Source organism: Eleutherodactylus coqui, chromosome 9 (genome assembly GCF_035609145.1).
Source record: "Eleutherodactylus coqui strain aEleCoq1 chromosome 9, aEleCoq1.hap1, whole genome shotgun sequence".
In the NCBI taxonomy this organism is placed as follows: Eukaryota; Metazoa; Chordata; class Amphibia; order Anura; family Eleutherodactylidae; genus Eleutherodactylus; species Eleutherodactylus coqui.
The window spans coordinates 152,060,962-152,074,264 of record NC_089845.1 but is presented as its reverse complement, the minus strand read 5'-3'; the positions used below and the strand labels follow the sequence as shown (position 1 = coordinate 152,074,264).

Sequence of the window (13,303 nt, the reverse complement as noted above, 5' to 3'; positions counted from 1 at the left end):
TTCTATGATAAAATAAATAACACCCTTCTCGAATTAAAGTTCATGCTCACCTTCTCTGACCATCAAGTAAAGTTTTTGGATGTACTGGTGACAGGTTGCAATGGCTCTCTAAAAAACGATCTGTTCACAAAACCAACAGACAGAAACGATCTTCTTTGCTATAACAGTTGTCATCCTCCCAGCATGTGTAAATCGCTCCCATGGAGCTAGTTGCTCAGAGTGAGGAGAATAGTCGATGTTGAATTTCTGGACAGACAGCTATTGGAGATGAGCAAAAAAATTCTTGTGAGGGGGGGTATCCGTCAGCTCTAATAGAGGATCTCACAGTGAGGGCTCGATCAAGTGAATGATTTCTTGACTTCGAAATTGCAGAAGATCAATACTTAGCCAATGCCATCCAGAGATCTTGGAGTTCAGGGAACCTCCGCTGATGGCATATCGTAGGGGACCCAATCTGAAGAAAAGTGGTGTTTGCGACCAGGAGACCATTGGACCAGGTTGGGCAGCGGACATTTCTCTCGGTCAGGAAGGGCTGTTTCCCATGTATGAGATGTGCCTGCTGCCACAACTTACTCAAAGGTGACAGTTTTACACATCCTCTTTCTGGAGTGTCTTACTGTATTAAACAGAGGTTTACATGTCAGTCTACGTACGTGATCTACATGATAGTTTGTCCATGTGGTTTACTGTACGTGGGTGAGACTACTACAGAGGTAAAAAACAGAAGAACTAAACACAAGAGTACTATTAGGATCAAAAAAATGGATGTGCCCATCGCAAAACATTTTGTAGACATGGGACATAGTATGAGCCAACTGAGATACCGTATAATTGATCAGTTTCCCGTGGTTGTTAGGGGCGGAGACAGGGAAGGGAGACTCAAACGGGTGGAGTTGAGATGGATTTTTGAGCTGGAGACTCTACACCCTAAAGGGCTTAATTTGGAGTAGACGTGTACCTTTTTTTTAAACAGGATGGCTCTCATGATGTCCTCTCATGCCACATACAGCATTATAGCGAGTGTACAACCTGAGGTCTGGTTTATTCATTTTTTTGTTGGTGTTTTTACAGGTTGAAAGGAGAATTGTCCACAGGTACGGAGTTTAGCCTGGAACAAATGGTGAGAAATTCGATAAATATGAAAGAAGGCTGTCACTGCATCCGTTGGGGGTTACGTTTTTGATAAATTGACATTTGATTTAATGATGTGGAGATTGTATGCAATCACTCATGTGCTATTTGCATAAACAAAATAATAAAAAGTCATCTTTTTTGCATGTGTTGTGCTGGATATAGCTTACTTAATCTCTAGTGTTTATCCATTTCAGACTATAAGGGTCATAGATCATTTTGACATTGGGTATCGCTTGATTGGCCCTTCCCTGTTCCATGTATGCGTCTGAAATGACTACTTCTCCCATTGGCTGTGTAGAAAGCCTACCATGTACTTATTTGAGGTGTATGATAGGCTGTTCTACACCTGACATATTTGGCTGCTGCATACCGGTCTGGGGGTACAAATTATTAGCGTAAAGGCACACAAACCCTTAGTAGTACTACTGTGCCCTGGTTTAATGGGCATTGGCCGGGCTGTTTAAGGTTCTGAGTGTGGGACTATGACTGGTGTGGTGGGGTGTGGAGGGGTGCCTTACTGCACTAGCCTACACATGATTATTAAGAGGCTGGGCTGCTGATATACCTCTTATACTTGTGATTTCTAGTGACCCCGCTACTATGGACAACTATGACATGATGGGTACTGGTGCATCTTGTTTCCACCAGAAGTGTGGGTGGAGACATGGGTATGCCCTGGTGGAGTTGTAGTGAACGCCCACAGCTGGCGATTTCCTAGCTTGATGCCAGCTGAAGAGTAAGACTGCGGGTGACACTGGTCGTGGGACGTGGAAAAGGAGAGCGTGCACCCAGCTTCTGCGTCGGCGGGAGACCGGACCAGGCTTCAGCGTTGGCGGTGGATGGGATGATTGTGGGCCCTTCTTCAGCATCGGCGGTGGATGACAGGAGACATTGCAGCGCAGATGGATGGGTGCTGGGAACAGTTACAGTTGGGGACAGGAGTGCGGCTGATCCGGCACTATTTACAGCATTGCAGGCTTTAGTGTCCTTGTCTCAAGCTATCCAGCGATATGACAGTGGGCCCAGAGATGGAGGTGAAGACTTACAGTGCCGGACCCAGGAGGGTAGAAGGGGGTATGGCTTCAAAAAGACACTAGCCGGGAGGGGAGATGATGAGCGAACAGCGGCGGCAGTGACAGGGGGCGGGAGGTGAGATGCTGCTACACGGCCGGCTACAGTGACAGCGGCCGGGACCTGACATGCTGTGTGTGTGGAGCAGCTGGAACCTGGGGACCTCAGATGCTGTCAGCCGGGAGAGGTGGAACGTGACATGCTGTGTGTGGGGAGCAGAGACAGCTGTGTCTGTCTCTCTATCTATCGCTATTTTTCTGTCTCTCTATCGCTCTCACTCTGTCTCTCTATCACTCTTTATCTCACTGTCTCTCTATTCTTGTCTATCGCTTTCTCTCACTGTCTCTCTATCTCTATTGCTGTTTCTCTCTCGCTCTTAGTTGGGCAGTGTATAGGGCAGCTTAGCGATGTATGCTGTGTTGCTTAGCAACGCTTCACTCATTCCAGCGCAAGCCTGAAGCAAAGCAGCGCCACCTATAGACTTAACATAATAACTTCCAACCCGCCTGACAGTCCCTGAATGTATTAAACTCACATGTGATGATGTTACGGCATCGATGGGCATGTGTGTCATCTAATGACACCAACATCAGTCACCAAAGTTACAGCAAAGAGGGCAAAGTGTGGGGCATGAAAAAGCATGGAGGCTTATTTATATTAGATGTCTGTTTGTGTTATTGCGCTTAACCAAGACAATATGTCGTCGTCGAAACGTCGTTTTTATTTGTGGACTTCATAACGACACATCAGAAGATTCCTGTGTGCTGCTGTCTTGAAATAGGTAATGTGGGGTGACAGGTAGGTACTTGGGGGTGAAGCTGCATAATGTGAGGTGACAGGTAGGTACTTGGGGGTGACTGGATAATGTGGGGTGACAGGTAGGTACTTGGGGGTGACTGGATAATGTGGGGTGACAGGTAGGTACTTGGGGGTGAAGCTGCATAATGTGAGGTGACAGGTAGGTACTTGGGAGTGAAGCTGCATAATGTGGGGTGACAGGTAGGTACTTGGGGGTGACTGGATAATTTAGGTTAGCAAAATTATGGCCGCAATGGAAGATGCAAAAGAGTAAAAATACAATGGAGAAATAAAGTCTTTTTATATTTTTTACTCTTTTCCATCTTCCATAGTTTTGCTATTTCATTTACCTCTGGGTTGCAGTCCCACCCTCTTTGTGGCAAGCATTGGCTACTCTTGAGCCTAATGCAAACGGCCGGATTTCCACCGCGTGAAACGCGGCAGAAATCCGCGGCGTTTCACTGCAGCTATTAGGTTCTATTGAACCTAACAGCTCAATGTACATGCTGCAGAACTCCACCGTGAAATTACCCACAGCATGTCCTATTTGCCGCGGATATACGCCCGGACGGCTCCCATTGTAGTCAATAGAAGCTGCCCGTCACGCTATACTTTCGCTGTAGCACAGCAGAAGTATAGCGTGAATACGCGCCCTGCCCACCGCTGGCCGCATCCTATGACGCACCGGAGCGTCATGCAGGACTTCGGGCAGTGGATCCGCAGGTAAGTATGGGGTCTTTGTGGGGTGCCGTGACGGACTCCGCTGCAGTATTCCGCTTGCGGAGCCCATCACGGCTGTGTGCATAAGGCCTTATTGAAGTATTGAGGTGTGTAGCTTCTCCACTGTTCTTTTGCTGCGGACCATTACTTTATTTTGGATAATTTGGGTTGACAGATAGATACTTCGGGGGTGACAGGTAGGTACTTGGGGGGGACTGGATCATTTGGGGTGACAGGTGATATGTGGGGTAACAGGCAGGTACTTGGGGGTGACAGTTGATAATGTGGGGTGACAGGTAGGTACTTGGGGGTGACTGGATAATGTGGGGTGACAGGTAGGTACTTGGGGTGACAGGTAGATACTTGGAGGTGAAAGATACTTGGGGCTGACTGGTAGATAATGTGGAGTGACAGGTAGGTACTTGGGGGGTGACAGCTGATAATGTGGGGTGACAGGTACGTACTTGGGAGTGATAGAAGATAATGTGGGGTGACAGGTAGATACTTGGGGGTGACAGTTGATAATGTGGGGTGACAGGTAGGTACTTGGGGGGTGTCAGTTGATAATGTGGGATGACAGGTAGATACTTGGGGGTGACAGGTAGATAATGTGGGGTGACATGTAGGTACTTGGGGGTGACAGTTGATAATGTTGGATGACAGGTAGGTACTTGGGGGTGACTGGATAATGTGGAGTGACAGGTAGATAATGTGGGGTGACAGGTAGGTACTTGGGGATGACTGGATAAAGTGGGGTGACAGGTAAGTACTTGGGAGTGACAGTTGATAATGTGGGGTGAAAGGTAGGTACTTGGGGGTGACTGGATAATGTGGGGTGATAGGTAGGTAATTGGTTACAGGTATGAACTTGGGGGTGACAGATGATAATGTGGGGTGACAAGTAGATACTTGGGGTGAACAGGCAGATAATGTGGAGTGACAGGTAGGTACTTGGGGCTTACAGGTAGATAATGTTGGGTGATAGGTAGGTATTTGGGGGTGACTGGATAATGTTGGGTGACAGGTAGGTACTTGGGGGTGACAGGTAGATAATGTGGGGTGACATGTAGGTACTTGAGGGTGACAGTTGATACTGTGGGGTGACAGGTAGGTACTTGGGTGTGATGGGATAAAGTGGGGTGACAGTTGATAATGTGGGGTGACAGGTATGTACTTGGAGGTGACAGGTTGATGTGACTGGAAAATGTGGGGTGACAGGTAGGTACTTGGGGGTGACTGGATGAAGTCGGGTGACAGTTGATAATGTGGGGTGACAGGTAAGTACTTGGGTGTGACAGTCGATAATGTGGGGTGGAAGGTAGGTACTTGGGGGTGACTGGATAATGAGGGGGATATGTAGGTAATTGGTTACAGGTATGAACTTGGGGGTGACAGGTAGATACTTGGGGGTGACAGGTAGATACTTGGGGGTGACAGTTGATAATTTGGGGTGACAAGTAGATACTTGGGGGTGACAATTGATAATGTGGGGTGACAAGTAGATACTTGGGGGTGACAGTTGATAATGTGGGGTGACAGTTAGGTACTTGGGGGTGACAGTTGATAATGTGGGGTGACAGTTGATAATGTGGGGTGACAGTTAGGTACTTGGGGGTGACAGTTGATAATGTGGGGTGACAGGTTGATACTTGGGGGTGACTGGAAAATGTGGGGTGACAGTTAGGTACTTGGGGGTGACAGTTGATAATGTGGGGTGACAGCTGATAATTTGGGGTGACAAGTAGATACTTGGGGGTGACAGTTGATAATGTGGGGTGACAGGTAGGTACTTGGGGGTGTCAGTTGATAATGTGGGGTGACAGGTAGGTACTTGGGGGTGTCAGTTGATAATGTGGGGTGACAGTTTGATACTTGGGGGTGACTGGAAAATGTGGGGTGACAGGTAGGTACTTGGGGGTGACAGTTGATAATGTGGGGTGACCGGTAGGTTCTCTGGGTGTCAGCAGGCTGGTAGGTTACCTCCGCACGGACTTAGTAGATGTAACTTCTAGTAGGCTAAAGGACCTGTGGCGACGTCACTCCCACGTGACCGACCACTTCTGTGGGAGGAGCCAATACTTAGACCGTTGGTTTCCGAACGGCTGCAGACATGCGCGCTCCTCCTACAGCTGCGATATACTCTGCAGCACCGGGGTCTCCGCGCGCTAGAACGCGATGATCTGTACGGACTGAGGGCTCTGCTGTCCTCTTGTCTGACTCCTCCCACACCTATCACATGGTGCTGACGTCACCGCAGGTCCTCATCTCCCTCACGCTGCAGCATGGCGGGTTTAGAGCTGCTGTCCGATCAGGGCTACCGGGTGGACGGGAGGAAGTCCGGGGAGCTGCGGAAGATCCAGGCCCGGATGGGAGTGTTCGCGCAGGCAGACGGCTCTGCCTACATGGAGCAGGGGAACACCAAGGCGCTGGCGGTGGTGTACGGGCCGCATGAGGTGAGGTGTGCTCGGTGCAGGCGCGGTCACACAAAGCGGCTGCGCTGCGGAACGGCCTGAAATCCGCTGGAAGCAGTGGCGATCCACAGCGTATCGTCCGCTCGGAAAAACGATAGCAAGCAAGTGATGACGTCAGAGAGCTGTCTCTAGGCCCCTGCACCCGGGCGGGCGGTGACCCCAGCGTACCTGCCTGGCCGCTTCTGCAGCACGGCTGGAAACCAATTGCGGTTTCCGCTCACAGAGGAGCCATCGTAGCATGCTTCGTTTACCTGCGGTGTCCATAAGGACGGCTTCCAATGAAGTCAATGGACCCGCGGCCCGTCCGCAATCGGCACCCCAGACGGGCCGTAGATTCTGCTGCAAAAGCAGGATTTTAAAAAAACAAAACTTGCACTGCGCGTGTCCGACTGCGGAATCCAACCGCCCCTGTGCATGCAGCCTTGGGCCTCGTCCACGACACGCACACATTCCGCCCGTGTGCGTGAAGCGTCATTATTCTATGGCATGCCATGGAGGGTTATAGCTGCGGGATCTGGAGGCGGGCGCCCACTCCGGATTCCTTAGCAAAAATTCACCCGTGTGCGTGAGGCCTTAGTGGGGGTAAAATTGGCATCCTGCAGATTTAAATTCCACCGGAGTTCAGGTAGCTGGCGCATGGTGGGGCACACTGGTGTTCAGGTTGCTGACTGGCGCATGGTGGGGCGCACTGGTGTTCAGGTTGCTGACTGGCGCATGGTGGGGCGCACTGGTGTTCAGGTTGCTGACTGGCGCATGGTGGGGCGCACTGGTGTTCAGGTTGCTGACTGGCGCATGGTGGGGCGCACTGGTGTTCAGGTTGCTGACTGGCGCATGGTGGGGCGCACTGGTGTTCAGGTTGCTGACTGGCGCATGGTGGGGCGCACTGGTGTTCAGGTTGCTGACTGGCGCATGGTGGGGCGCACTGGTGTTCAGGTTGCTGACTGGCGCATGGTGGGGCGCACTGGTGTTCAGGTTGCTGACTGGCGCATGGTGGGGCGCACTGGTGTTCAGGTTGCTGACTGGCGCATGGTGGGGCGCACTGGTGTTCAGGTTGCTGACTGGCGCATGGTGGGGCGCACTGGTGTTCAGGTTGCTGACTGGCGCATGGTGGGGCGCACTGGTGTTCAGGTTGCTGACTGGCGCATGGTGGGGCGCACTGGTGTTCAGGTTGCTGACTGGCGCATGGTGGGGCGCACTGGTGTTCAGGTTGCTGACTGGCGCATGGTGGGGCGCACTGGTGTTCAGGTTGCTGACTGGCGCATGGTGGGGCGCACTGGTGTTCAGGTTGCTGACTGGCGCATGGTGGGGCGCACTGGTGTTCAGGTTGCTGACTGGCGCATGGTGGGGCGCACTGGTGTTCAGGTTGCTGACTGGCGCATGGTGGGGCGCACTGGTGTTCAGGTTGCTGACTGGCGCATGGTGGGGCGCACTGGTGTTCAGGTTGCTGACTGGCGCATGGTGGGGCGCACTGGTGTTCAGGTTGCTGACTGGCGCATGGTGGGGCGCACTGGTGTTCAGGTTGCTGACTGGCGCATGGTGGGGCGCACTGGTGTTCAGGTTGCTGACTGGCGCATGGTGGGGCGCACTGGTGTTCAGGTTGCTGACTGGCGCATGGTGGGGCGCACTGGTGTTCAGGTTGCTGACTGGCGCATGGTGGGGCGCACTGGTGTTCAGGTTGCTGACTGGCGCATGGTGGGGCGCACTGGTGTTCAGGTTGCTGACTGGCGCATGGTGGGGCGCACTGGTGTTCAGGTTGCTGACTGGCGCATGGTGGGGCGCACTGGTGTTCAGGTTGCTGACTGGCGCATGGTGGGGCGCACTGGTGTTCAGGTTGCTGACTGGCGCATGGTGGGGCGCACTGGTGTTCAGGTTGCTGACTGGCGCATGGTGGGGCGCACTGGTGTTCAGGTTGCTGACTGGCGCATGGTGGGGCGCACTGGTGTTCAGGTTGCTGACTGGCGCATGGTGGGGCGCACTGGTGTTCAGGTTGCTGACTGGCGCATGGTGGGGCGCACTGGTGTTCAGGTTGCTGACTGGCGCATGGTGGGGCGCACTGGTGTTCAGGTTGCTGACTGGCGCATGGTGGGGCGCACTGGTGTTCAGGTTGCTGACTGGCGCATGGTGGGGCGCACTGGTGTTCAGGTTGCTGACTGGCGCATGGTGGGGCGCACTGGTGTTCAGGTTGCTGACTGGCGCATGGTGGGGCGCACTGGTGTTCAGGTTGCTGACTGGCGCATGGTGGGGCGCACTGGTGTTCAGGTTGCTGACTGGCGCATGGTGGGGCGCACTGGTGTTCAGGTTGCTGACTGGCGCATGGTGGGGCGCACTGGTGTTCAGGTTGCTGACTGGCGCATGGTGGGGCGCACTGGTGTTCAGGTTGCTGACTGGCGCATGGTGGGGCGCACTGGTGTTCAGGTTGCTGACTGGCGCATGGTGGGGCGCACTGGTGTTCAGGTTGCTGACTGGCGCATGGTGGGGCGCACTGGTGTTCAGGTTGCTGACTGGCGCATGGTGGGGCGCACTGGTGTTCAGGTTGCTGACTGGCGCATGGTGGGGCGCACTGGTGTTCAGGTTGCTGACTGGCGCATGGTGGGGCGCACTGGTGTTCAGGTTGCTGACTGGCGCATGGTGGGGCGCACTGGTGTTCAGGTTGCTGACTGGCGCATGGTGGGGCGCACTGGTGTTCAGGTTGCTGACTGGCGCATGGTGGGGCGCACTGGTGTTCAGGTTGCTGACTGGCGCATGGTGGGGCGCACTGGTGTTCAGGTTGCTGACTGGCGCATGGTGGGGCGCACTGGTGTTCAGGTTGCTGACTGGCGCATGGTGGGGCGCACTGGTGTTCAGGTTCCTGACTGGCGCATGGTGGGGCGCACTGGTGTTCAGGTTCCTGACTGGCGCATGGTGGGGCGCGCCGATGTGCGGGTGACTGGCGCATGGTGGGGCACACCGGTGTTCAGGTTGCTGGCTGGCGCATGGTGGGGCGCGCCATTGTTCGGGTGGCTGGCTGGCGCCTGGTGGGGCGCGCCGTTGTTCGGGTGGCTGGCTGGCGCCTGGTGGGGCGCGCCGTTGTTCGGGTGGCTGGCTGGCTCCTGGTGGGGCGCGCCGTTGTTCGGGTGGCTGGCTGGCGCCTGGTGGGGCGCGCCGTTGTTCGGGTGGCTGGCTGGCGCCTGGTGGGGCGCGCCGATCTTGACTGTTGGATTTACATTATATACCACTGACATTAATCCTGTCCCCCACTGTTCTAGATTCGAGGGTCTCGTGCTAAAACCCTCCATGACCGCGCTGTGGTGAACTGCCAGTACAGCATGGCCACCTTCAGTACCGGAGAAAGGAAGCGTCGTCCGCATGGAGACCGGACGTCCACGGAGATGACCATGCATCTGAAGCAGACGTTCGAAGCCGCCATCCTCACCCAGCTGTACCCGCGCTGTCAGATAGACATCTATGTACAGGTGAGAAGGTGGCGCTGATGGAGGAGAGGATTGTGGGAGCCTTCACACCAGAAGTTAAAGGGGATGTCTGGGCAGGTTTCAACTGATGACCTATCCTCTGAAAAGAGGGGTCCGCCGCTCGGGATTCCCATCTATCAGTCCAGTGCAGCGAGCCAGTAGGGGGTCACGAGCAGCGCAGACAACTCCTTTTCAAGTGGTTATCCAGGCTGCAGAAATTGCTGGCCCGTCCTGAGGGTGTAGGCCACAATATCTGATCACCAGCGGACCGCCGCCAATGAGCTGATTGAAGGGGCTGCTTCTATGTTTCCATCTGAGTGCGATCCTGTTCATCGTACTCCGAAGTCTATTTTATGGCAGCGGTTATTCAGAGTACTGCAGCCTTGTCCTAGTTACTCCAATGGGTCGAGGCTGCGGTACTCAAAACGACCGCTACAAAAATACGGACATTCTGAGTGCAAACAGGATCACACTCGGATGTAAGTCTTGGAGAGGCCCCTTCAATCAGCTGGTCTGCAGGCTCCCAGGTAGTGACGCCACCCCCACTGATCAGATATTGGTGGCCTATCCTGAGGACAGCCCATCCATCTCTAAAACCTGAATCGCCCTTTAAGGGCATATGCACGGTTGCATGGCGGGAGTGTGGAGGCAGGCTTTCCACAGTTGATCTGCAGTGAAATGGGGGTTACTAGAATCACTAAATCTATTAATCCCTGTTATCAGCCATTTCTGACTGGAGCATCTCTGTATGATTAACTTTACAAGTAGTGTCAATATATTCCACGGTGCCGTACAAGTAACTGAGGAGTGGGGGCCCTGATCGCAAGAGCTTACTATCTAAGATTAAATGGAGGGGACACGAGAGGTCACCATGGTCTAGATTATCAGAAGTTCTGGATTATTAGATATAATATACATTTTCTTCCTTTTTAGATCCTGCAAGCAGATGGCGGCAATTACTGCACGTGTGTGAACGCAGCTACCCTGGCGGTCATCGATGCTGGGATCCCTATGCGGGATTACGTGTGCGCTAGCTCGGCCGGCTTCATCGAGGACACGCCGCTGGCGGATCTCAGCTACGTGGAGGAGGCGTCGGGGGGGCCCCAGTTGGCTTTAGCTCTGTTACCCAAGTCTGACCAGATCGCGTTACTGGAGATGAACTCGCGGCTGCACGAGGATCACCTGGATCGTGTGATCGATGCAGCCAGCAAGGCTTGTAAGGACGTGTACGCCGTGCTGGACCAGGTGGTGCGCGACCACTTACAGGAGGTCACAGCGCTGATCGGAGATCGAGGGTCTGCGTAGGTTGTGACTCTTCTAGAAGCCGATGTGTGGCAGGAGCTGGAGGATAACGATGGTGGCAGAGGGAGGAGCTACAATGACAGAGCGGAGCTCAACAGAGAAGTGTGTACCCTGAGAGATGGGATTACAGCGACGGGCCATATTTTTTAATTTTTCTTAAATATATAAAGTTATATTAATAAAAAAAACTTATTGTTCATGTTTTTGTATTGCATTAAAAAAAAAAATTGTAACATGATTTGTCTTATTTAAAGGGGTGGTTTAGACTGTGAATAAAGCTTTAAGGGGTATTCTCATGTTCTATGTATGTCTGATAGATGACTATCTAGAACACACGTCAAACATAAGGCCTCTGGGCTGAAGCTGGTCCACCGCCTCCTTTTAGGTTGCTGCATGGGCATAGGGCCAAATAACACATTCAATTCACCCAGCTTGAACCTCTGGTCAGGCAGCGGAAGTGCAGAGTCTGTGACCGCTGACCTTCTCCACTTCTTAGTGTCTCTAAGCAGGGGAGGAGTGGGTTGTGACCCAGGCCTTACAGACAGGTAGGAACTATTAAAATAACAGGTTGATCTAGATGGACGGTGTCTTCATTCGGCCTAGCTTACAATGTTGGGTGAATGGAACGCCTGTGGGGATGTTACTCAGCGATAGGCCAACAGGTGGCGCTGTTATTACTACTGCGACTACTATGAGGGTCACTTAGTTCTACTGGGGCCGTTATAGAAGGCACTATTGTTAATGAGGTTATGGGGTGCAATATTACTATTCAGTCTTGGGTCGGCTTCACACCGACGGATGTGCTATTGTGCACGGTTTTGGGCTAACTTTGCAAGGGTGATATCGAACCATGATCACGAACCAATCATGTGAAAGTCCTGTGGATGCGAGGCGTTTTCATGTGAAAACTGCCTCACATCACTTCGAAGATGCAGGGATCCACCGGAGTGGCTGTCAGCTGCAGCAGTGGATCACTAAGTTCTCCCATTACTTTCAATGGGGCTGTCTCTGCTGCCACTGGCCCCGTTGAAAACAATGGAGCTGTGATGCAAGATCACGCAGCCAGATAGAACATGTCGCAATTTGCTTCTCGCATCACATCGTGGTGCCATGCAGGAAAAAAAAATCACTCGTGTATGACCCCATTCAAAAGAAGGTGGTTCATATTTGTGCGTCTCGCAGGGCACAAATCTAGTGTGGTTTTCTTGGTCGTGTGAAGCCGGTCTTAGCATAACTTTCTTGTGCTATGAACAAGGTTTTTGCGAAAATGACCGTAAAGCTAATGTGGCCCTCGGTAAAAATGAATTTGACACCCCTGATCTAGCTAGATGCTTCCGGTGGTAGAACCCCCTTCTCCAGATTGGGGTCCCTCAAACCTGCAAAACAAGTTTGTAAAAGTCTAGCACTACCTTGAATAAAAAAAACCTTCAGTTTATTATGGCATCTTTTAAATACAGTTCTGACAGGCATCCATTGCCCCCTAGCATCAACACGTTTACGGTGTAACAGCGCTTAATCTTGGCATCCATACAAGTGAACGCCTTAATATTAAAACTAAATATCTGACACTGGATAGGAGCCACAGGTGTAGTAGCCGTACAGGACACTAGAGTAGTCAGGATAGCCAGGAGTCATTACCAGAAAGTCTCGGGTCGCAGTACAGATGGAGGAGGCGGGTAGCATCAGGAGGAAAGCCAGGAGTCCTATTCTGGGAGTCTCAGGTTGTGGTACAGATGGAGGAGGCAGGTAGCATTGTTCACAGGAAAGCCAGGAGTCATTATCTGGAAGTCTCAGGTTGCTTGCTTGTAGTGGAGAAGGAGGAGAGGAGGTAGGTCATGGCTATAGAGCACAATAATCACGCGCTGGTACAGTGGCAGAGTCAGGCTCTTATAAGGAGCCTGATTAGAAGCAAGGCGGGGCCAGAACAGGGAGAAAGGAACTACTTTTTTTTAAACAATATTTTTACCAGGCAGGAAGTATGTTTAAGAGGAGCCTGGAACAAGGCTAGGTTCAGCAGGGAAGCTTACGCGGAAGAGACAGAGCACAGGAGATCCCAGTTTCAAGTCCTGATAGTCGCAAAGAAACTTGATCCCGATTAGAGAAATAAACATTAGCCAGAGTCGGCACATCACTCATTACAGAGATTTTTACAAACGGAAAGCTGCGAGACGGATCTATCTTTGAACATACGATTTAATGTTGGAAAGTCCTGTGAAAGGCCATAGATACTCCACAAGCTTTGCTAGATGGGTGGGGACTATGGAGCCAGGATGTATAATATTTAGAGGGGGACCTGGGAATATGGTTTGCCTTAAAGTGGGTTTTCTGAAACATGCCACCATGACTCTATTTTTGTGC

At 52.3% G+C, this 13,303-nt stretch overlaps 1 protein-coding gene across 1 annotated transcript; it reads left to right on the top strand.

The window, feature by feature from the left end:
- The first annotated feature begins 5,849 nt into the window (after positions 1 to 5,849).
- Positions 5,850 to 11,178, top strand: EXOSC4 (exosome component 4). Its single transcript, XM_066578666.1, has 3 exons — positions 5,850 to 6,176; positions 9,440 to 9,646; positions 10,577 to 11,178. The coding sequence occupies exons 1-3, from the start codon at positions 6,006 to 6,008 to the stop codon at positions 10,946 to 10,948; spliced, it is 750 nt and encodes a 249-aa protein (XP_066434763.1). The 5' UTR covers positions 5,850 to 6,005; the 3' UTR covers positions 10,949 to 11,178.
- Positions 11,179 to 13,303: the final 2,125 nt, after the last annotated feature.

What these genes read in the sequence shown, in the direction of transcription:
- EXOSC4 (XM_066578666.1), top strand. Translation starts at nt 6,006, where the DNA reads ATGGCGGGTTTAGAGCTGCTGTCCGATCAGGGCTACCGGGTGGACGGG. An exon ending in TGGTGTACGGGCCGCATGAG is followed by an intron (nt 6,177 to 9,439) that starts GTGAGGTGTGCT and finishes CCACTGTTCTAG; the next exon opens with ATTCGAGGGTCTCGTGCTAA. An exon ending in AGATAGACATCTATGTACAG is followed by an intron (nt 9,647 to 10,576) that starts GTGAGAAGGTGG and finishes CTTCCTTTTTAG; the next exon opens with ATCCTGCAAGCAGATGGCGG.